The sequence below is a fragment of the Venturia canescens genome, chromosome 10 (genome assembly GCF_019457755.1).
Source record: "Venturia canescens isolate UGA chromosome 10, ASM1945775v1, whole genome shotgun sequence".
Classification (NCBI taxonomy): Eukaryota; Metazoa; Arthropoda; class Insecta; order Hymenoptera; family Ichneumonidae; genus Venturia; species Venturia canescens.
This window is the reverse complement of record NC_057430.1, coordinates 11,938,653-11,962,246: the sequence shown is the minus strand read 5'-3', so window position 1 is coordinate 11,962,246 and position 23,594 is coordinate 11,938,653. Positions and strand designations below refer to the sequence as shown.

Below are 23,594 nucleotides of genomic sequence, written 5' to 3'. Positions count from 1 at the left end.
AAATTTTTAAAAAACTTGAAATATCCATGAAAAGTCCTTAATTACCGTAACCGTATGAATAATTTTCTTGACAACGATCCAGAAGCAATCTCCATGGAGTCAAACGAGTAATTAGCGAAGATTCTCGGGAGGTGGGGGCCGCGTAGTCCTCGATTTTCTCAATTCATTTCAACCCCTTGAGGAAGGGTGATAATTTTTCGATTTAATTGCAACGCCGAAAAAAAAGGGTAAAGAATATAGGATCAAATTGGATTATTAATAAGGTGGTCCATGCTTGACAGGAGGGAGGGACTTGGGGTGGCTGCGAAGGTGGATAAAGAGAGAGGTTATATCTCCGGGGAAGTTTCTTCCCTCGAGTACATACGACACAGGGAGGTGGGGCTGGATTTCAAATTCCATCTAATTGGCTACGTAGCGGATTCTCGCGGTGCACAGAGATCGAAAGAAGACGAAGAAGAAGAAGAAGAAGAAGCGGAAGCGAGGAGGAAGGAGACTCAGAATGAGCGAGAGAGAGGCAGATTTCCTCAAGATCTGGTTATGTGTACGGGGCGTCAGTGGGAAAGAGGACGAAAAGAAAACGATGCAGTGGGAGTAGATACATCCATTATGTATCATGCCCTACCCCAACTACCCCATGTACACTCCAGCACGTATTTCTTGCTTGGCACTGCTCATCCTCAGCCTGCTAGTAGCAAGAGGAAAGAGGAAAGTACGTGGTGATCACAAACACACACGTGTATGTTTGCTCCGTATGAATGTGTATGCACATATATTGTTGCCAGTCGCGTTTCTTGCTTTGGCTCTTCTGCTACAGTACGTGGCGAAGGGTACATCGAGTCTTTGCTCTTTCGAAGCTTTGCCCCGAGTGCATGCGCCTCCGAGCCCTATATTGCCTATTTACTCATGTATATATACGACAAGAGTGCGCAATATGCATTTATATACAGTGCAATAAATAAAAGAAACGCCACAACTTGGAGTAAATTTCTTCCTCTTCTCATTCTTTTTTTTACACGTATTTTTTTTTTTTTTTTTTTTTCGTTTCTTCCTTTTTTACTTTTCTCAGCTTCCAAATCTCAGAAAATATACTGCGATAAGATCATAGAGCCACACTGCGCTGGTTTATCACACTCGTGCGTATATCGTCGCTAAGTTTTTTTTGGGCTCAGGTTTTCGTGTCTTGGATTCAACCCCTCCCAGATCTTGCGTCGATTATTTTCGTTTAGAAAAAATGACTGAATATTTGTTGAAACACATAGTTATTAATTATTGCTTCATGATATAATGCGGAGGAATGAAATGATGATATTTCCTCAATATTCCTGAATACTCATCATTATTTCGCTATTATTATCGTGTTGCTATTATGTTTGCCTTTCGAATTGATTATTCAATGACGATAATAATAATATCACCTTATCTTTCTATTATTTTTATATTATACAGGTAGGTTTGTGATTATTTACGGATGTGTCGAAGCGCAACCGCACGCACGTCACCGCAGGCAATGTTCGATGTTCGACGCCCCCCACCGACTCCCCACGCTTTCGTTTACATTCCCTTCCTCGTCAATTCTCTCACTAGTCTCCTCTGCCCCCACACTCGATCGCTTATTCCGTCGATCATTCCTCGACTGCGATATTCCTACCTGTCACTCCTATGTTCTCAACGATTTTCAATAAATATATGTTTGCGTTTTAACACAAATGCACACGCAGCTATGAATATATTCGGATAATTGTTAATGTTTAAATGGGCAATTAGATTGATGAACGCAGAAAATGAGTTTTATTTCTAACACTATTTTCTCATGGGCACAAAACATTTCGTGTGTGATTATCGTTCCTATTTGACTTTTGTCATAGAGCTAAAAAATATGATGGACATTTCGTGACCAATTCGATTTACGGTTTTTTTTTTCTTTTTCGTTGATTCTCTACGTCAACGAATGCAGTGTCGATGGTTTTCGATAGTGGTTTTTTCGAGTTTAGATAAATTCGATTCCCCCATTGGGGAATCGAACTGTTGGGGATTTTTGAGTGCGAAAATGGGGGATGAAGTTTGAGAAAAATTGGCGGTTCGATTTCGCCCAGAACTCGGTCTATTTATCGCGAAATCGCATGACTCTGAATCACCAATTCTTAGTGGTAATTCCACACGCCCACGATCGGCCATATAACACACACTGCCTCGTAATCTAACGAACACCCTATTTATATAGATGTGTAGAGAACGATTCTCCTTTCGTGCTTTTGCTTTTGTCCTCGAGAAATAGTCTACTTCTTTATTAGACCTGAGCCACCGCCTACCCATAACTCTGGCCTGGAAGCCTTCCATTCTTCCCTCGCCCAGAGAATTATGAGATATTTTACATTTAATTGGAACGACTTATTTTTCGGCTAAGAAAATCTTGCACTTTGTGAACGCAGGCGCGGAGAAGGCTTGATATTCACCTCGCACAATGGCCAGTTACTTACTCGTTGTTTCAGCTCTCATTTCAAAGGCACGTTTCCACGAATAGATTTCGCCGTTTTTCATTATTTAAAAAAAAACAATAAAGTCCAAATTTTGGTTTTCTTTTTCTAGTCAACTTAACCGACCATTATGCTCCTAAATTCGGTTTTTTAACGAACCCAATCTCACGAAATAAAGATTTTCATACTTAGGTATTAAGGCAGTAAATTGTGTGGAAGAATATCGTATCTCCCAACGTCTCGCTTTCATATATACAGTCGTTATCGAAACGAGCTCGTTAACAGACTTCTCACGCTGCTTGCCACGCGTCTCACTTTCTCTCCTTCCCCTAAATACCACGACTGGGTTATCCCTTCATTCCAGCTGTACACCGAACCCCTGCTCGCCCTGCTTCTGCCTCCGCGCGCCCCCGTCCATGCTCTGCTTCTAGCCCCAGGAGATGACGCAGTCTGGACAGACATTCTCATTTATCCGAGACAGCAGAGACGATCGTTTTCCCCGCTCCCGATCCCCCCTGCCACTTGACCTCACCCTAGCACTTTTTCTACCCTCGTACTCGCACTTTATCCGCAATAATCAGTTTTATCTATCTTTGTACTCGTCGAGTGATTTTTTCATAGCTATTTTCACCTTAATTGCTAACGATTCGCGAACGCAAATAAACGCAATTTCGAGATGTTCGAGAGTTTTCGAAACTCCATTATTTGTTCAGTCAACATTCTCACATCGAACAGATATGAAGGAACCATAAGTTTGTTTATTTTTTCATTTATTTTTTTATCACTTGCTCAGGTGCCCACTACGCGCGCATTTTAGCTGGTTTTTCAAAATTGTTAAAAAATGATATTTATAACTGAACTTAGGCCAGGTAATTTTGATGAGAATGCTCATGTAATTTCAATCAATAAATGCTCCTTTCTAATGTACTTTCATCACCCTTTGATGAAGTTTCTGACGAAGCAATTTAAATAAATGAAGTTGCATCCTACTCCTTGTAAAATAAGCTCTGGAGTGGAATGTAAGATTGTGATTGTATGAGGGAACCATTAGAGACAATTTTATAATGAAAGCTTTATGATGAAAATTAAAATTCGTGTGTGGTTGTTTTAATATTGAAAAATCATTTTATACTTTTCACATGTACTTTTTAGGCACTTTAAAAGACGAAAAATAATTTCATTGTAATGACTAAATGTTGGTTTTTACTGTGCCTGTAATTTCTCAATAAGCGTATGGAATTTTACAGGTTATTAAGGACCACACATTTTCCAATATGTCTATGTTTATCCAGAATTTTCGAATCACCAATTATTAAAATTCCAGTCGAAACTCCAGTCAAAAATTGGGAACTGAGATTCTGAAGGACTGATGTTTGAAGGACTTTTTAAGCAACATTAACTGTTTATAAAATAACCTGAGAATCGAATGAAATTAATGTTTATAAATGATGTTGAATTCAATGCTAATATGAAGGAACTCCCCAACTCGTGGATTGTTTTTAAAAACAAAATTATATCAATTTCGTTATTATTTTTTAATTCAGCTGCCGGAGGAATATTAAGATTATTTATAAACTTTCGAGAGTTTATTTACGTTGGAAAATCTGGAAGTTTCGTCGAATAAATTCGAAGGGAATAAATTCGTTGGGAATGACAAAAAATGATTTTTTTGTGAGGAATAAATGCTCGACTCACCTCTCATGTAAATGTAGGCGGTGCCTCTCATATTGCGTCGCGTAAGGACGACGAGATTGAGAACATTGCCGACGATGCCGAGACAACAAATAGCCGGTAAAATAATTCCGTAACTGACCCTCCTGAGGGAAGCTGTTCGTGGGTCCTCCAGGGTCTCGAGGTCTTCCGGTAACATGCACAAACGCGGTGTATCGATGTCACTCGCGTTCGAACTGTCAGTCATTTTGTCCAGACCGATAATATTATTATTTTTCTTATCACTCCCTTAATTTTCCACTTTTTATTTTCACTCCCCTGAAAATCTCGTCGGTTTCGTTCATTTTCAACCGCTTCACACGGAGCCTAAAATAATGGTTTTTTTCAATCGAGATTCACTTGGATTGTTTGAGTTCGTAAATTCTTTATGTGATATTTATTTTCTTTATTATTTTCCCTTCATTTACGACCATTTGGAAATTCATTTGGCAAATCATTTTTAACATTTTTCGATTTTTCTCGCTCCTCAATCGTCCTTCAAAGACTTCTTACATCATTTTTCTTCTCCCGCCAATCACAGTTTTGGCTTTCTGCTTGATTTTCCACCCTCTTTTGATCTCCCTTTTTTCCCTTCCAAGGTGGTTTTGCCTCTTATCCCCTAGCGCGAGGTTTCACCAGGATTTCTCTCGGTTATATGCCTCGTCGTCGTGGCTATGACGAAGGGACCGCCGTGTCTCGCTTTGCATACCGATCTCGTTTCCACCCCTTTGGTGATTCGCCGCTTCGTAGTCAAGCGAAATTTCGCCGAGGCGAGTGGTAACACACCTTTCCCAACGACGAGCTCGGCGATCGAATGCATCGTCGAAATTTCAAGCCCGTACACGCGGGAAGGCCACGACGCGGAGATGTTCTCCAATTCCGGCAACCGGAAGTTCTTCGATTTCTCGTACTCTGCCTCAGTCCCTCTTTTACCCTCAGTTCTTCGATCTTTCGTGAGGTAGTTTTTTACGAGAGTACGAAAGATTGAAACGGAAGTCGACCGAATCCGTAGATTCCAACAGCATTACGTGAGATATTTTCAAATCTACGGAGAAGAAAAGCTTCGTTATTTCACCTTCTTTCTATTCGGAGTAAGATCAAAATAGAGATATTATTTAGAAACATTGAAAAACCTCGAGTCACCGTCTTTCGATTAACCGACAAATTTTCCATTTTTCTTTATTCGCAAAGCAAACAAAAACTTGGATTTTAACGTTCTCCAATACTTCCAAACGCGTCTCGAGTTCGAGATCGTAAAAACTGATTCACCGCATTTCATTGCATCGCAAAACTAACATTTTGACAGAAAATTAATTTACACGCTTAATAACGCCGCAAGAACGCCTTACTCGAACGCATTATTAATTTCATTTATTTTCATAGTTTTCCTATTCCCCTGTATTCGCAATTCTCATTTGCATGAATATGAGTTAAGAGGGTGCGCGAGTATAAAGCGAAGATGGTAATAGAGAGCGTGTAGGCATTCGAAAATCGTCCGTTGACGCCCGGGGTTGGATGTTGTACTCTATAGTACGTTATGGGTGTACTTTGCCCCATGTTTTAACCCATAACTATAGATTTCGTGGGGGTACATAGTCTAAGGGGTTGAAAGCATTGGATCTTCGCTTTCCAAGAATTTCTCGTAACCGAGTCACGATTCTCGCATCCGACATTCGATCTCCACCGCAGTTTTAATAGACAAGCAAGATAGAATGGAAAATACATGAGAAAAAGCAATAAAGATGGTGAAAGAAGGGGCACGTAGGGAGGAGGAGGGGGGGGGGGGGGAGGGGGCTGGCTGGCAGGGGGTAGTTGTAAGGTGGGTGGAGAGAGTACAAAGAGAATGTCGTGACGGGAAAAATAAAAAAGGATAGGTGTGAAAACAAGATGGGACCATATTTCTTGGTAGGAAAAAAAAATCATATTTCTTAGCGGTAATAAAAAAGCTGTTTTATTTGAAGGTAATAAAAGTTTTTGTTTATTCGAGTTCTGCACGTATTCAGCCTGCCATAAAAACGAGTGTAATTGCTCGGATTTTCTCGAGTTACATGAGCAACTTAAAAATATGGGAAGCAGAGAATAAAATGTATTTTCGATGGACAAGCAAAAATTGGGAAGCTACGAAATAAAAAGCTGCAAGGGCCCGGGGAGGGGAGGAGGAAAAGTGAAAAAGGGGTGAAAACTCGTATGCTCTTCGTGTATCAGTGAATGCTACTCCACCAACGTATCGAATCTCTATCGAAAAACGATATTGAGAATTTATAGAGCACAGATTTACTCTAAGTGGAGGTCGACTCTCTTCTCAAGTGGTAATACACTGGTGGAATGGAAAGACCGGAAGATCTGAGGAGAAACAGAGACAGGGAGGGAGAAGAAAAAAGAGTGAAATAACACGGAAAAAGAATGAGGAAAAGGGGCATAGGAAGAAAGTGTTTCTCAGGGCGTGAGTGTCTTTTCTTAGCGAGGCCAGAGAAAATTGGAACTCGAGGGAATCAGTGTACAAGGAGACTCTTTGCAAACTGTCTTCCCTCTTTTTCATTCCTCCTTTTCTCCCCCTTCTTCTTCTTCGTCTCCACTCCCGACTGTCTGTCCGGACTCTATCTTGATTCCCCTCGGAACGAGGAATGGTCAGAGTGCAAAACTCTATTTCGACGGATCGGAGGTAGACGCAAGATCGGGAAGGAAAGTATCGAATCGACGCGGTACCAAAAACAGCCGTGGGAACAAGAGGGGCCAGGGGGAAAGCAGTGAATCGCTCTCTCCCCGTTTCCATGCCACATATACCCTGGAAAACGTCAGGAAAGTTGACCGGGAAAGGGCCATGTGACGCTGTACTTTACCGTTTTAAATCGAGATTAGGAGGCGAGCAGGCGGCACGATTGAGAACCGGCTAAAAAACCGAGCCATATTTTTCCGGGAGGAAATTCAATCACTCAATTCGAGGAGCTATTCGAATCGAAAAAAACGGGATTTCATTTATGTACGGAGAAAATAAACGGTGCTTCGTGAGCCACGTCACGAGCGACGCAGAAAAGCCTTAATTATGATGCCAGAGAAAGAAGGAGGGTGCGAATAAAAGTGTTTATAAAACAGTCAGGGTTAAAGAACTTGGTAGCACGCTAAACTTCTCGAAAGCTCAACGCTGATTCTGCGAAATAATAAAAAAGAGATGGAGACGTTAGGAGGGGCGAAGGGAGAGAGAAAACCTCAGAGAACTCGACGGACGGTTTGCTTATATAAATCGTCCCCTAGCTACTCCATTATGGAGCTATTGAGTTTGCATAAGGCAACTTGCATCCCCTTCCCCGTCCCTCGCTCCCCTAATTCCTGTAATTTTTCTTTTCCTCACGACCCTCTGTTCTCCACCTCCGTATGTTTGTATAAACCTCTGCATATTTGTGTGTCTGTGTAGAATATTGTTGGGCGACCTTTTTAATATAGCTCACGTCTTAGCTGACCTCGCATCTTGCGGACGGAGACAAAAACCGCTGCCCGGTTTGCCGAGTTATTTTATAAACTTTGGAGCTCGTTCGTCGAGTGTGCGAATTATTTTTCATGAAGGACCTTTCTTATTTGCTCGTGAAAAAAAGTTGGACTGGGAAACCCCCAAAAAGACAATACCTTCCATCTCATATTTTTCAGTAAAAGTCATTTCCCTTTTCCCTGCGAATTTCGAGCTCGTTCTCACTCGAAATTCACCAAAATATTGTCAAAAGTTTGCGAAAGCAAACAGCTTCATTCACCTCCGTGAAATAAAACTTCCGCACTCCCTCCGGAACGAACTCATTTTTCCCATTTTCCGAACTATTCTCCTCTAAATATTCATCCGAAAGGTGAATTTTGGTGAATTTAAAGGAGAGCTTAATATCGTGAGGGACAACCAGAAGTTGTTACACTGGCTGCCCGGGAGTCTCCATTTACGTTGGAACGTTGTCATTTACCTTGGGCCACGCGTGTTTCGCCTGCAGACGAGAGCTTCCTGTCTGACCAAGGCGGAGCTCTTCTACTTGCAAGCGATATATACGGAGAGCTAACTAAATGCTCGCAAGAAAGGGTGAGGGCTGAGTCTGGGAGTTGTCTGATGCACCCATACTCTTCTCACTCGACATGACTATACATATATGCGTCGTCGTACAGTACAAATGAATATGTATGTACAGTTATAGGGAAAGCCATGTTAGTTTCCCTCTCGTTGGATCCCGAACTAGGTAAGCCAGTAAGCTTATGTCCATAATGTAATCCGGTCAATCTACGATCTTGGGCGTACGCTTTATCTATCTACAACACACTATACATGAACGCACACATGTTACGTGGCTATAGGTTGTATAAAAATAGACATACATAGAAATATATTGAGCTTAATATTATTGAACAAAGTAAGGACGAGAGAGAGAGAGAGAGAGAAAAAAGAAGGAAGATAAGAATATTTTGATCCCATTCTGTCTGATAATCCTACTAGAAAATTGCGATATTTAAATGAGGCCCTGAGAAGAGTACGTACGTATTTATTTTTTCGTTCTTTACGTTGGATTAGAGTGACGATAAAATTAAATTGACTTTGTGAAATCGTTCGTAAAGAGGCGACGTTGGTATTTACTCGTTTTTATTTTTTTTCCTATCCCCCAGTGCTCGTTCGACTTGTGACGTTCGAACGGTTCTTCAAGCCTTTCTCGTTGACGCGTTGCTTCTCTGTTTTTTTTTTTTTTTTTTTAATTTTTTTTTTTATTTTCTGGAATTAACGGAACTAAAAGTTCGGAGTAATTTATTGTCGGGAAAAGTCATTGGAAGTTTAAGGGTTTTCTGTTTGTACGAAGCGCTCTATGGCGCGACGATCATGAATGCTGGGAAGACTCAAGGGTTGAAAGGACAACCGGATGAGGGAATGAGCGACGGGGAAAAAAGTCCGGAAACTCTGCGGAGAGAACGAAGCAGATGCGACGAGTACGAGCCAAATCGTCTCGGCTCAGTGGACCCACGTCGTTAAAGTTAATCAACGCAGGAATCGTTTCGTTGCCAGTGTGATACTTCCTACTTATCGCACACTCTATCCTGCCACCTCTCGCTCTCACTTTTTCCTTCTCTTCCTTTGGTTCGAGTAAGCGCAATCGAGCTAATTACAACACGGTTGTACCCCCGGTCCCGGTGGAAATTCGATTCCCAGTTTCTCCCTTACAATGCCGACCTCAGCCACGTACTCTCGTTATTATTATTATTGAGGTACTAGAGAAAACTATTTTTTAAATATCTGTATGAAAATTAATATACAAGTGTAGGAAGTTTTTACGCAGACACTGTGTATGAAAATTCAGATTCGATTTTCAAAATCCTTGCCAGAGTAGTTTGCAAATAATAAAATATAAATTTAGCCCATTCAAATTACTATGCTTGTGTACATAAAAAATAATGCACACGTGATGAAATTCCGAACTTCGTGTATACCTACGTTTAAGGTACTCCTTTCACGAACCCGAATATTCTACAAATAACTGATTCCAAATAACAGTAAAGTAAAAGTGCGTGCGAATGGAATGGCGAAACTTCAGGTCAGGTTATCGAACATTTAATAAAAAATTAAAACTTCAAAAATCGTAAAATTTGTACGGGAGTTCAAGGAGATTGCATCATCATCACATTTCTATTAAATAATTCACATACCGAATAATTCTAAATTCAAACTGTCTCACGGATAGAAAAAAATTTAAGGAATCCATAGCGACGATAAAAATTAAGGATTACCGAATGTTTAAAAGAAATATTGACGATAGAAGTTGGAAAAATGACAGAAGCAGAAGCTTTTGTCAGAGTGCCCTAGTTTGCGACACCAAAAATACGCTCATGAGAAATAAATATCTTAATTAATTAACGAAATCATTATTCTTTTCTTTATTTGTTGTTAATGCAACTAGAGATACGAGGAAAAACATTTTTTTTTCATCAATTGTAAAATTGTTTTCGACCACACGTGGTTGTAATCGAAGTTATCTGTGGAACGAATTTTATCGAAGATCAATATGGGGATTTGAAACGATTTACCTACCTGATTATTAGATTACCACGACGTTGTTAGATGTAAGCCCGAAAAAGGCATTTTATAAGTTGTGACTCGACTCTTTTAGTCACGAATATTTCGTCTGAACAGACTTTTATGAAAATTGTTATACAAAATATTTTTGGGGTCGCTTATAATGTGGAGGACGATTTGAAAGTGGGGTTAGTGCGAGAAAACGAATTTTTGCAAAAAAATGCCTGTTTTTTTCATGAGTACTGCTCGAAACAAGACGCTCCTCTTTGACTCTCTAAGCTGATAACAAATCGGTCATTTTATCATAACAATTTGGATTCTTTTATTTTTTGTATTTTTTCCACTCTTAGTTTCACGTACCTAAACCGACGGACGTGCCAGGAATTGAGGTTGCTTTATAAAAATATTCTAATTGATAAACACAATAGAATTTTCATCACAATTGAAGAAAAAAATTCCCGTTAGACAACCGAGTCACCAGTTTTTCATATTTTTAACTATTCCAACGTTGACAAGCGTCAAGAAGAACAATGCTGATAACCATTGTTCCGCGAAGCCTTGCCAAGGTCAAGAAGCTTGAAGACGCATAATCGAGAAGGATTTTCAAAATGTCACGTTTCCACTGTAGTCATTGTACATGCTTTGGCACCGTTAAATATATGGGACATCGACGATAGCATCATCGACACTGGTGAACTGGTTCTCACATCGAAACTTCATAAAATTATCGAATAGCCTAAATTGAAAGTTAGTTCGAGTTTTCTACATACGTTATTGACAACATGTCAGGGCCAGTTGGAAGCGAGGTTGGAGAGCTTATGCTTCTCGCCAATTTGGCGGAAGTGGAAAGAATTAAGGACAAGACACGTGAGTATTATATTTTATTTCCGACACTTTAACTCGTGGCATTTTTGACGTGAATCCTTAACAACAACTCCTGGAGAACTCTCATTTTACACCGCACAATCTACACTCTTCCATCCATGCGCTCAACCTTTCATTTCGCAGTCTAATCCCCCATCTCTTATCTCGTTTTTAAGCCTTCCAACCGCCTTCGGGTACTGCCACAGGTCAGTTCTCATTTACCCTCTCAGCGTTTTTATTGCCCACTCTAACAGCTCATTCTTCATCCTACCCTCCCTCGATTTCTCCACTTTTCTTAGACATTTTTCTTTGATTTCTTCCCCAGATTTTTCACATACGTCAGTGTGAGTTATGCTGTCCTCTTCTTGTCCTCGCATATCGCAGGTTCAATTAACAAACCCTTTTTTGCCCACCTTTCCACTGTTCCTCCGTCCTAACCTTCCTCGATTTTCTTTCAGATCTCCTCGTACTTTGCCACACAGTCCCAATATTTTTCTCTTCCCGTTCTCGTTTTTTCCTTCTACATCTCATTGTATGCGAATTTGTTTGTTTCTATCGAGTCTCCATGCGTGTCTTGTCCCTAAGGCCTTTATTTTCCTCCTTTAAGCAGTTTTTCGATTCCTTTGAGGCTTTTTCATTTGCCCTGCCATTGGATTATCTTCCCCTACTTTTTCCATGGCTTCCTAAGTGCCTGTTCCAACTTCGATTGTTTATCTTAGGCACATCTGTGGCATATTTTTTCTTCCATTTTTTCTATACTAAACAAGTACCTTTTTCTGCCCTCTTTTTTGCTCCGTTTCCCCGAATGGAGACAAGCCTTTCATAAATCTCGAAAATTCCGAAGCATTTGTTACTCAGCACCATTTTAAGGTGGAAGACACGGGAATACTTCGCCCCCTTAATTCGAACAATCACATGGCGACGATTTATTTGAAAGTCTACTTTGTACTATTCAGGATTTGAATTTAATCAAAATAATGTTCAATTTGGATCTTCTCTCATTCTTGTGATCTTCGTAACGTTTATCGAACTGATACAATGTTCCAATCGACATTTCCGAAATAATGTTGCAGGCTTGATTATCGTAGTAGTCGAGACGATCATCGCGATCATCATCACAGTGGTAGTGATAGCGATGATGAAGAAAGACAAGAATTTTAAGGATTCGACTGGCGCAACGACGAGGGTGGTGATGGTAAAGTCTTTTGTATAACAGAAGAGGGCTCATCAGGAATGATTTTTTAAAAATACAACGCGGCAGTCCGTATAATTGTCGTTGATTTAATAAAATAATTACTCACAAGAGAACTATGCGTTGTTGCACTAAACTTCGATTTTTGAACCGAATTTTATTTATCAATAGCACAAAAAAAACACTCTGTTATCCCACCATAATTGAAGATTCTCCGATTATTTTTGCATCGGAATCAAAACCAGTGAATAAAATTAGCCCGAAGCAACATAATAGAAAATCATGTAACCCTGCGCAGTGGTATGCAGTATCGAGAAAACGAGTTATCAGATAGAAGGAGTGGTTCGTAGACCACTCGACGTACGCGTCCATTTCCATAATCCATTTATCGAAGCATCGACCACGAAATGGCAAGTTATTGGTGAAGCTAAGCGACCGAAACGTTGTCCGCCTTTTCGTAACTTCTAGCCTCCCAAAATTTTATCCCCGACTCGTCAAAAGTTTCCTGAACGTTTGAGAGCTCATAAACTGCAACCAGCAATCCTCCCCAATAACATATCTGTGTATAGTAGAAAGAGTAGAGGCAGGATGAATAAATGTTCAAAGTCCTGTGCATTCTGCACGGAGAAAACGAGACCGAAAATTCTAGAGGAAAGTACTAGTATCTGGGGGACAGTTTATACTTACTGGATTGCAGCATTGATTCGAAGAGCAGTAATAAGAATTCTTCTATCCACCATAGTAAAAAGACCAATACCCATGACTTTTATTCAAATTACTCGAGAGTCTTTTTCTCTAAGAGCAGAGTAAAAAATGTTTTCAGTCACTTCAGATGTTCATATTGCAAAGTACACTCGGGCAACCCTCAAAAAAAAAAAAAAAATATCTGTATGGAAAAATGTGACGAGTATTCGTTGTACATTCGTGTATTTATCACAGAATTTACTATGCTGACAGTGAAAATTTGTGGTTTACAATACATTTCGACTCATCAGTAAGTGCTGGTCTGCCACGATGTCTAACACACTCGAAAATCATCATGCATCATCGGAAAAAAGGAAAATTCAATAAGTAAAAAAAGGAAAGTTCAAAAAATACTACGCCGTTTGTAATCGGTGGCTAAACACTTTGAAAATTTTTGAAAAATCAAATATTCCTCGCGCCACAAAACGAATTTGTTTTCTGCGTATGGGGGGCATGCAAAAATGTATCAATGGGGAGGTGGCTCGAGGCGAGAGAGTAGAAAATGCTGAAAGTGGAAGCCCGACTAATAACGAGAAACTGTCACGAGACCAAGTTTATACATATATTTGTGTATCTATATCTATATACAAGCATTGAAAGAGAAATTCCCTGGTGCTATAGCCCTGCTCTTTCACGCGGTACTCGATAGCCATCTTTCTATACATATACGTTAGCAGACCACCCGTTAATTAAACGAATTTATAGCTCGTTGCTTTTGGTTAGGTACGATTAGGGCTGGTTGGTCGCTTCTACTGTGCTCTCTTCTGTACGCAGTCAGCAATGCAGTCAACCACTGGTATAAGAGAAAGAGAGTTAAAGAGCAAGAGAGAGAGAGAGAGCAGGGGGGGGGGGGGGGGGAAGGAGTGTAATATCTAGTGTGAGGATTCATCCCCTTCGCCCTCGACCTCTGACCCACACTTCCTAAAACATACCTCGGCCCTTACAGCTGATGCTTAATTTTTCATCCTTCTAACCTACTCTCGCTCTCGCTCTCACTCTCTTTCTTTCTCTTGGGATTCTCGCGTGTACGAAAGCTTCCATCGATATTATCTCCTCGGAGCCGGAAGCCACCCTGTAACGCCACTAAAATACCACCGGAGTGTGCTGACAACCTTGACGAATTTCCACCGGAAAAGCCTAATTGTTTGTACAACCGAGCGTCCATTTCTTCGGAGTCTAATAGGGATTAAATCGTCACTGTAATTCGTTCATTGGGGGAAAAATTGAGCTGTCGGTTTTGGCGGAATTTCATCATTTTTGTCGCCACGACGATGTTTTAATTAAAATAACCAATTTATAAGGTTCTTTTAATTTTCTGGTTTCCTTCTATTACATTCCATGATTAAGGCAGTCGAGGTCGTACAGTCGTTTTTTTACCCAAAAGTTATGACCTGTAGCTTTCAAGCTAGGACAGTTTACAGTTTGGCAATGTTGCATACACTTTAATAAAGAAGAATCGGGATTAAAAAGACGAAAAACTGGTGAAAGCTCAGTCAAAAACATGGACGGTGACGATCTTAGCCTGAAAAACTGCACGGGAAACAGATTATTATTAATATAATTTCAGCAAATCTCCTAATAAGTCTGAAAAAAATTGACATTATTCAGCAAGCCTTGCTCCAGTTGCTCAAAAAATATCATATTTTTAGCATCATTTTTACGGAGATATCACTGAATTGACCTTGACTTCCATAAGGTTACGTGTTATTTGGCCCAAATTGTTATTGATTTTTCTCAGCAAGGACGCTCCTAAGCTGTCTGAAAATTAAACTGATTGTCTGATTTTAACTGTTGACGAGGTTTGCAAACTCGGCCTTGTTTTCCTCGGTGTTTTAAGGTCTGGAGAAAAATATGTTAATTTTTTGGGAGCCTGTGGGGAAGAGTGAAATTTGTTGAAACGGATTATCCCCTTATCCGAAATCTGTCGCCGGAGGCTGGAGGCGAATGGAGGGGGTTAATGTTTGGGAAAGAAGAAGTCTGTGGAAGGCTGACACCGCCGGGGGCGAAGCAATTTCTCCTTTAACGCGACGATCCTGTTGGTTTTTTGTTTCGTTTAAACAGCGTGTAATACTTATTTTTTCATGTTTCCATTTTCGCACCCACTCGAGCTATTGGAGATCTTTGGATGTTCTCACGAAGCTATGCGCGGGCTCGTACTTTTTTCCTTTGGTCATTCGGCACGTACGAGAGATTCCCGAGGACATCGAGCGGCTGGAGAGTGGTTTTGCCCGAGCCAAAGTCCGATCTTATCTACTGTACACTCGCTCGAGTGCCTGCTCGAACGAAATAACTTCTCTCAGATCATCGTACGGAAAAATTCTACGCTGACCAACTTTTTTTAATGCCATTTTCTTCTCACCTCTTTCACAGCCAATCAGCGCCCTCTTTTTCTCCCTTATTTCCACTGCTTCTTCAACTTAAGCTTCCAAACGAGATCGCCACCCTAGCCATGTACGGGTGTCTCAAGGATCCAGGAAAACTGGCCACACAACGTGTTATTACTTCCCTTGCACAAACTAAGCCATCCCACCCCCCCCCCCCCCCCCCCCTCGTAACCACTTCACAGAACGATCTGAGAGAGTCAGCGTGGAAAAATCCCCCTCTCGTCGATGCAATCCTTGCGAAAGAAAAGGCCCCAAGTCCCTTCATTTCGAACGTCAATTTTTTTCATCCAACGCCCCTTTTCGCGTCCACCTACCTCTCCTTGCTATGTGTCTTAATTCCAATAATCTTTCTTCCCTTCTCATATATCCTTCTGACAGTCTTCCCCGGCATGGAGGACGACGAGATCACCAATTTCGCCGAGATCTTCATCAACGAAATCTCATTTTGACGTGGGAACTTTGGTCTGAATTGAAAGAAATGAATTAGCTTTTGATTGGATTTCTGATGAATTTCTTTTTTTCTTTCTTTGTTTTTTGTTTTTTTGTTTTTTTTTTTGAGGAGAAATACATTCTGTGGAGGCAGAGAATGTTCGAGGCAAAAACAATTATGTTAGTAATCGATCTTTTTTGGATTCTCTGTTGAAGGAGAATCGGCGTTGGTTTCCCCAAGGGATAAATTTAGTTTTCTCGCGAGAGTAACTATTTACTCATTTATTTCCTCGTCATTCGCGGCCGCGCGTCTCCCCCCTAACCAATAATCCGAGAATCCGATGGAAACAAACACAGAGTACAAAAATTCACAATGGATTGACGCGCGGACGCTTTAAAATTCATTCAAGTCCGCGGACACAAAGCCGCAAAATCGAATCGAGAAGATATATGTGTCTTCTCGTTTTCTATTCTGTGGCTTTGTGCCCAGATTTCCATGAATTTTAAAACTCTCCACCATCCATCCATTTTTCCAAACTTTTTTCTGTTTCGATCCACGCGCGCGCGCGCGAGGTTCATTTCTAACTGCGCAGTTTTTAATTCCTGCTACCTCTTTTCGTGTGCAGATCGAGGAAACAATAATTCTATTCGACGCATGTTTTATGCGATACTTCAATATAATATCATTTTCAAATGAAATAAAAAAAAAAAAAAACGGTTTTCATTTTTATTTTTTTCATCTCTTTCATTAAAAAAGTTTTACGAACGAACGAACGTCTGTGCAACAATCATGAAAAATGATAATTCGAATATTTTTGACACCCCGAATTCATGAATTATGAAAATATTCCTTCGATCCTCAATGGATTTGAAAAGTGAATGAAATCGGAAATTCCATCCACCCGATTTCGCGCTGCAAGATCATTCGTCACGAGGAGGAAATACATTCAGATATTTGATCGAATCGATAAATCGTTCCGGTGCTTTTTCCGCTTTCCATCATTGATTTCGTTTTTAGTATTCCTTTTTTTCTCCTCTTTCCCGCACATTCCGTGCACACTCGAGAGAGCCGCAATCTCCGAAATTCGATTAGAGTCTCGAAACTTTGTTCTGTGATTACTTCTCCCTTCTCATGCGACGCTTTTGGTTTAACCTCACCCCCCGCCCCCCTCCTTCCTCGGTCTCTCTCCCTCTCTTTCTTGCTCTCTTTCCGTCTTTATTTCCCTGCAGCACTCTATAGCAGTGTGTGGTTGCATTGAAGCAATAAATTATGGTCTCGCAACACACGATAAACGCATACGGACACAGATATAAAGGGAGCGTTTCACACTTTGCTCACTTTCATCACGAGCCCGCACCAGAAATTAATGTTCCGCGTAACGAAGAAGCGAATTGGGATTCGCGCGCCGGTTGTTTTGTGGAGGAAACAACCTGCTGAGGGAAATTTGCGAAGAGGGAAACAAAAGAAAAGCGAGGAGCGGGCGCGGCGTTGCGAACTGTATTCTCAGTCAGATCGCGTAATTTAAACGAGACCGCGAGGGACCCCCGAACTTATCGACGGGGAGCAAAGTATCGCGTAAATTGAGTCGTTCCCCGCGACGATGCTGCGATAATGAAAGATTCTCAACAGCGAGAGCTTTCGAAGACGGTTTTATTGGTCGATGGGGCTGCTGGTTTTTCTTCGAGATTTTTTATTTCTCCTCTCGAAGAGACAAGTTGGCGGACAACGTCGGCCGAACTTTAGTTGACCTTTTTTCTTCGAATGTGTAGTTCAACGTTGCCCTACATTTTAAAATCTCAAGCATTTTTATGTATGTTTACGACGATTTTACAGACGGTTAAACACTCTTCGCGCAGAAATGAGAAATGAAAATTGCGATATTTCGCAGACTCCTCGACGTGGATAACTCGTCACGGCGGTCGCAGAGTCAGGGAGAAATATTCGTGATAAATTTGCCCTTCTCAATGCGCGCACGAACGATCAAGCGATTCTTCTCTCGTCGCAGTAAGAGCCACGAAAGTGGTTGAATGAACAACACCGAATGAGACGGTTTTCAACGAAAAATGTGGTAGTTTGGAGGCAACTCAATAAAATCATGGCCCGATGGAAAGTCTCGGGGGGAAAGTCTTAAACCTCGGGACAAAAGTCTCGTCGAATTACGAGTGTCATCGTCGTTGCTGTTTTCATAAAAAACGATGACTTAACTGGATAACTGGAATTAAAACAAATTGGCCCGATCGCCCGTGCTAATTCGCTGGTACTCGCGAATAAAACGATGGCCGCATCGGCTTTTCGTACTTTCTCATGATTGCGACAAATCCGAGATCGCCCATAATGCCGCGCGCTGCCGGTATCGGGATGGCGAATTTGGTCAAAGGCTATTATTCGCAATTCAGTTCCAGCCGATGAATTTAATGCCCAGCAGCAGTATACCGAACGCATTTTCGTTTTTCGTTGTGAAATTACATGCGCGTTTATACAAAATACTCGTGGAGATTCAACGACGAAAAGAGCCCAATTAAGGTATTCTTTTCGCAGGGCCGTATTTTTTAGTGTCGCAAACTAGGGCACTCGAAATTTGGACCGATTCCTAACCTCTGAGAAGTCGAAGTTACATGGGAAAAGCTTCTGCTTCTGCCACTTTTCCAACTTCTATCGTTGATATTTTTTTTAAGGAAGTTGAGGCTGTACAGTCATTTTTTTACCCAAAAATTATGACCTGTACCTTTCAAAAGTTAGGCCAGTTTACAGTTCGGCAATGTTACATACACTTTAAATAAAAGTTGGGAAAAAAAGATGAAAAACTGGTGAAAGCTCAGTCGAAAACATGGACGGTGACGACCTTAGCCTCAAAAACTGCACGAGAAACAGATTAATATTAACCCTAGAACGCATGACTGGGGTGTGAGCACACCCCACGCGAACTTCAAACTACGCTCCCGTCCTAACAAGCGACATTATCGACTGATTATCGACGGATTTTTTTATATATAAATTCAATTGAAATTAGTTTTATCGTACATCATTCTTTTCGTTATAAAAAAACGGAATAAATGGTGTAGGATAAAGTCAGTTCAGCATCGTAGGACCGGATTTATAAGCAGAAAAAGAGTGGGGTGCGTTCAAACCCCGGTCATGAGGTTGAGGGTATGAAAAAAGACACATGAGGTGTAGGGTTAATATAATCTCAGCAAATCTCCTAATAAATCTGAAAAAAATTGACATTATTTAGCGAGCCTTGCTCATGTTGCCCAAAATATTTCATATTTTTAGCATCATTTTTAACGGAGATATCACTTAATGTGTCTTCACTTCCATAAGGTTACATGTTATTTGGCCCAAATTGTTATTGATTTTTCTCACCAACGACGCTCCTAAACTGTCTGAAAATTTAACTGATTTTTTTACACTTCACTTTATAAGATGCAGTCAGTTTAAAAGCGATGACATCATTTTCATTCTAATGCCTCAACTTCCTTAAACATTCGATAACCCTTTATTTTTATCCTTGCTATGGATTTCTTACATTTTTTTTCTATCCGTGAGACAGTTTGTATCAGGAATTTGTTCAGTGTACGAATTATTGAATAGAAATGTGGTGATGACAGATTCTCCATGAGCTCCCGTAGAAATTTTACGATTTCTAACATTTTAATTCGTCATTAAATGATCGATAACCTGAAATTTTGCCAATCTATTCGGATGCAGTTGTACTTTACTGTAAATTAAAATCAATTTTTTGTAGGGATTTTGGGTTCATGAAAGGAATACCTTAAACTCCGGGGGGGAGAAAATCGACAGGAAAAATCAAACACAAACATGCCAGCGTAAAAAACACCCGAACAACGTCACTCCGTCGTCGATCCAACTTATAAAAACAAGTCTCACTTAACCTGCAACGATGAGTAAGCAAAGCGGAAAATAATAAAGCGTGTTTTTGAAAAAAGTGGTAGCAAATATTTAGCCAAGGTAACGAATCTGTCACCATCTCTCAATGACTGTACGACGTTGATGCATTAAGGGTTGTGTTGGCCGAGCAGGGCTGGAATAACTCTCCGCACGTAGTCGCGCGCGGTGTCGAATATCGTTCACTCCCTCGTCACTCCTTTATGCACTTAATCGCTCTTCCCCCAAGCACTTGAAAGTTTATACTCCAATATCGTGCATCTAATGTTTATGGTGGTGCTGGCATTACACAATGGCCAAATCTTAACGAGAGTTATCACCGTCATCATTTTACGTGATGGAATTTATAAGACCTTTTGTCAAGGTGAATTGATTTATTTCTCATTCTTATTTTTGCATCCCTGTCGAGTTGAAATTCCGAGCATTTGTAATCGCACGCTACAGTGAGATTCAAAATTTCAGATTTTTTTATTTTTCTACTCGTTTCGCCATGAACTGCAGAAAAAAGTGACTTGAGTGATGAAAGTGAAAGCAGCGAAAAATTGGAACGCGATTTTCTTGAAAAAAAATTTAATCTATTTGAAAAATGACTTTTGAGCTTATTCCGCAGAGAGAACTGAACCGATTACAATTCTTTTTATATTCTTTATTGCAATAACCATAAGGTTTTGTGTGCGGTCGATTGTTGAAATATCGATTGCTACTATTATTGAGGACCGTCCGAACAAACGAAGAAGGTGAAAAAAATGGAAAATATGATGGAAAAAAACCTTCATCAAACCGCCGCAATTTCGTGACAAAACAAAAAGAAAAATAGAAGACAAAACAACAACGGCACCGCTGCACTCATGCAGATATTGAAGTTATTTTTTCGTCCCTCCATTTTCCTTGGTGCAAAGCAATAGAATTTTTTGATGGTCCCACAAAACCTCGTAACATCGTCGATTTTGTTTTGTTTTTTTTTTTTTTTCTTTCAGTCGAATCTCCTACCGAAATCATCGAACATGCCGGAAGAAAAAAACCAATAAACGAAGAAATACAAAAAATGTTCTATCCTCGTGTGCAAAGTTTTTTTTCGATCCAACTCAATTTTTTAAATCGAAGATTTTTATATCAAGAACAAGCGCCCTTGAACGCACTTTTTTCTCTGATTCATTACGAATGGAAAGAACAGTGGAAATTCGATTTCTGTTAAAACGTTGAGAATTTTGTAGCGTCCTGTACCTTAAAATTCCTACTTTATTCTCGATCGTCAAATTCAAAGTACGAAAGTGGATATTACCTTATCTCACGAATATATAGATCACATACATATACGAGAATATCTGTCCATGTGGATAAATTTACGATTACATATATACACGAGCCCTGGACGATTCCCTGGCTGCATCATTTCGCGCGTCTGTGCCCTCGCATGGTAAATGCAACATTCGCATGGGTTATTCCACGACAAATCGATCACGTATTACTGCACAATACGCGCTTTTCCAAGCCTCTTATTGCATCGAAAAAATAAAGTTTTACGGATAAGCTTGAAAAAAGTTTTCGCATTAAGAACAATTGTTAGAAAAAGTGAACACAAAAATGTGACGAAGTCCAAGCATGGAAAAAAAATTCGAAAGTTCGATTCTTTGATTTATCGCAGTATTCTGCAAAACTCGTTTTCACGTTCCTCCGCAAGGAAATTTCTTAAGGGAAGTTCTGCTTTAAAAAGTCAAAAAATCGATGCTTTTCGGGAACGTTTTTCTATAGACGGAAATAACTCACCATAGCAAACTTTTCGGTATAGTTTCAAGGATACTTCAAGAGTACAGAAACATTGTTTTAATTTTGGAAATACTTATTTGTACATGGTTTATGCACGAAGTTTGATCGTCGAAATTTATCAGCTGTGTACAATGTGGAGATCGCAATTATTGTCTGCACCAAAAATTCCACATTTTTTATTCATTTTCATATATTTTTCTTCCATACGAACCTATGAAAACCCAAAAAAATTGCGAAATTCTATAGTTTTAGCGAGTTTGAAAAAAAAAAACGCGCTTCTAAAGAAGAATATCGCTTCTGCGTGCTGTGAATATAGAATTTCCCAATTTTTTCGGGTTTTTATAGGTTCATATGGAAGGCAAATATATATATATAATGGAAGTCTTAATAGAAGTCAATTTTTTTCGTTTCTTGAGGCTTTAAGGGCTCGAGGAAAATCACTCAGTCATTAAACGACTGCGGTTCGACGTGAAACGTCACATACAACTTAACATCTGTAAATATCTGGATAAATCTCAGTTTTATGGGGTTTATGGCGTTCTTGTTATGTGTATGCTTAATAACGTTTTAGAAGCTCTCACAATTCTTAATATCTACAGACACATACACCGAGCCCCCACAATTTGCGCCTTTTTACCGGTTGCCTCCCCTCGCTGATAAGCCAATAAAGTCGAGCGAGTCTTCCTCGTCGTTAACACGTTTTTATCGCTAAAACGTGCACGCCGACAAGCTTTATTATGCAACATCAATTTAATCAGTGTCGTGTGAAGCCTCCCTTACATTTTCGTTCCCATTATGTTTATATTTATTCGCGTTATATATCTATAGATTTATAAGGAAGCTTTGCGGACGATTCCGTGGCCACGACGAACTTTTATTTCCATCCTCTCGTCTGGAGGTGCGCTCTCTCATTTCGCGCAACTCTTTCCCACCTCGAAGTGGCTTGTTGAACGTTTCCCATCGGTAGGAAAGCCTCCGAGTCTTGTCTCATTTTCAGGTCATTATTCTCGTGCTAATGACGCAATACTTTTTAGAATTATGCATTTTTGTGCGTATCAACTGCATATTAATGTTGCGAGCGAATGTCTGGAGACGTGGCGATCGTAGCGGAAGCTCGAAGCCTCGGGGAGAGGGGGCGAAACATTTTGGAGTGATTTATCGGGAGGAGCGTCCAATAATATTTCTTCGCCGTATCAAAAATTCATTTCCCTCAGCCGAATAACGTACGACCGTTCAACGAGCTTTATTTTTGAGCTGAAGTATTATTCCGATGATATTTTGTGCCGACGACGGAGCGAATTTATCCCATAAATAAAGTCTCCCACCACCAGCAAAGTCGGACGGAAATTTGTGAAGTTTTTCAATTTTTTAGAGCCCCATTTTCGAACGGAACGATCAGCTTGGAAAGTGTTATGAAAAAAAGAAAATCTGCGATTCAGCAAGCCACTGCTTCTCGAAGAATGGAAACTCGATTCTCTTTTTTATCTCCCGGTCTCCCTTCTCTTATTCTCAGCGCTCAGGCAAGCGTTCGTTTTCTCGTCTCGCACTTACCGCGAGAGGCAGAGAGACTGCGGCAAAAGTTTCGCGATCGCATCTTCCTCCGAAGGCTTTTGCCACGATCTTTTCGTTGCTCTCTCCCATTTATATGGGACAATAATACTGTAGCTTGGAACGCTCTCGTTGCTACAAGTGACACAGACGAATAGCCCTGTGTACCGAAACTATACATAAAACATACATTTTTGTGGACACGCGTATACTCGAGGTAGCGCATTCCGAGACGCTCGAGCTTATACAATTGGATTGCCCGGTTTTACAAGGAATGTGCGGAGCAAGCGTTATATTTCAAGCAGATTAAGAGTCTTTTCACGATGATTTTTCACATGTTATGCTTAGTCGCCCATTTATTTTTCCTTCCACTTCTCTGACTCTCATTGTTCAATCTACCGAATGCTGCATGCGGACAAGCCGACAATTTCGCTGGCTGCAAAAAAATGTTCTCCAGTCGATCGAGTACTTCGAAAAGTACAAGCGAAGTCGAAAAAATTGTTATTGCTTCGAGGAACCCATTGACGAAAGTCTGAGAGCCTCAATCATT

General features: G+C 40.4%; 1 protein-coding gene and 1 long non-coding RNA gene across 2 annotated transcripts in view; one reads left to right on the top strand and one right to left on the bottom strand.

Moving 5' to 3' along the window:
- The window catches only part of LOC122417326 (probable G-protein coupled receptor B0563.6), a 42,684-nt gene that overhangs the window by 18,080 nt on the left and 1,010 nt on the right, over positions 1-23,594 (bottom strand). The window contains exon 2 of the mRNA XM_043430760.1: positions 4,170-5,229. Coding sequence (XP_043286695.1) covers positions 4,170-4,392 — 223 coding nt within the window. The 5' untranslated portion in view covers positions 4,393-5,229. The remainder of the gene's footprint in view (positions 1-4,169; positions 5,230-23,594) is intronic.
- On the top strand, positions 10,815-12,381 carry LOC122417327 (uncharacterized). Its single transcript, XR_006262269.1, has 2 exons — positions 10,815-11,076; positions 12,147-12,381. It is a non-coding gene; the product is annotated as an uncharacterized lncRNA (long non-coding RNA).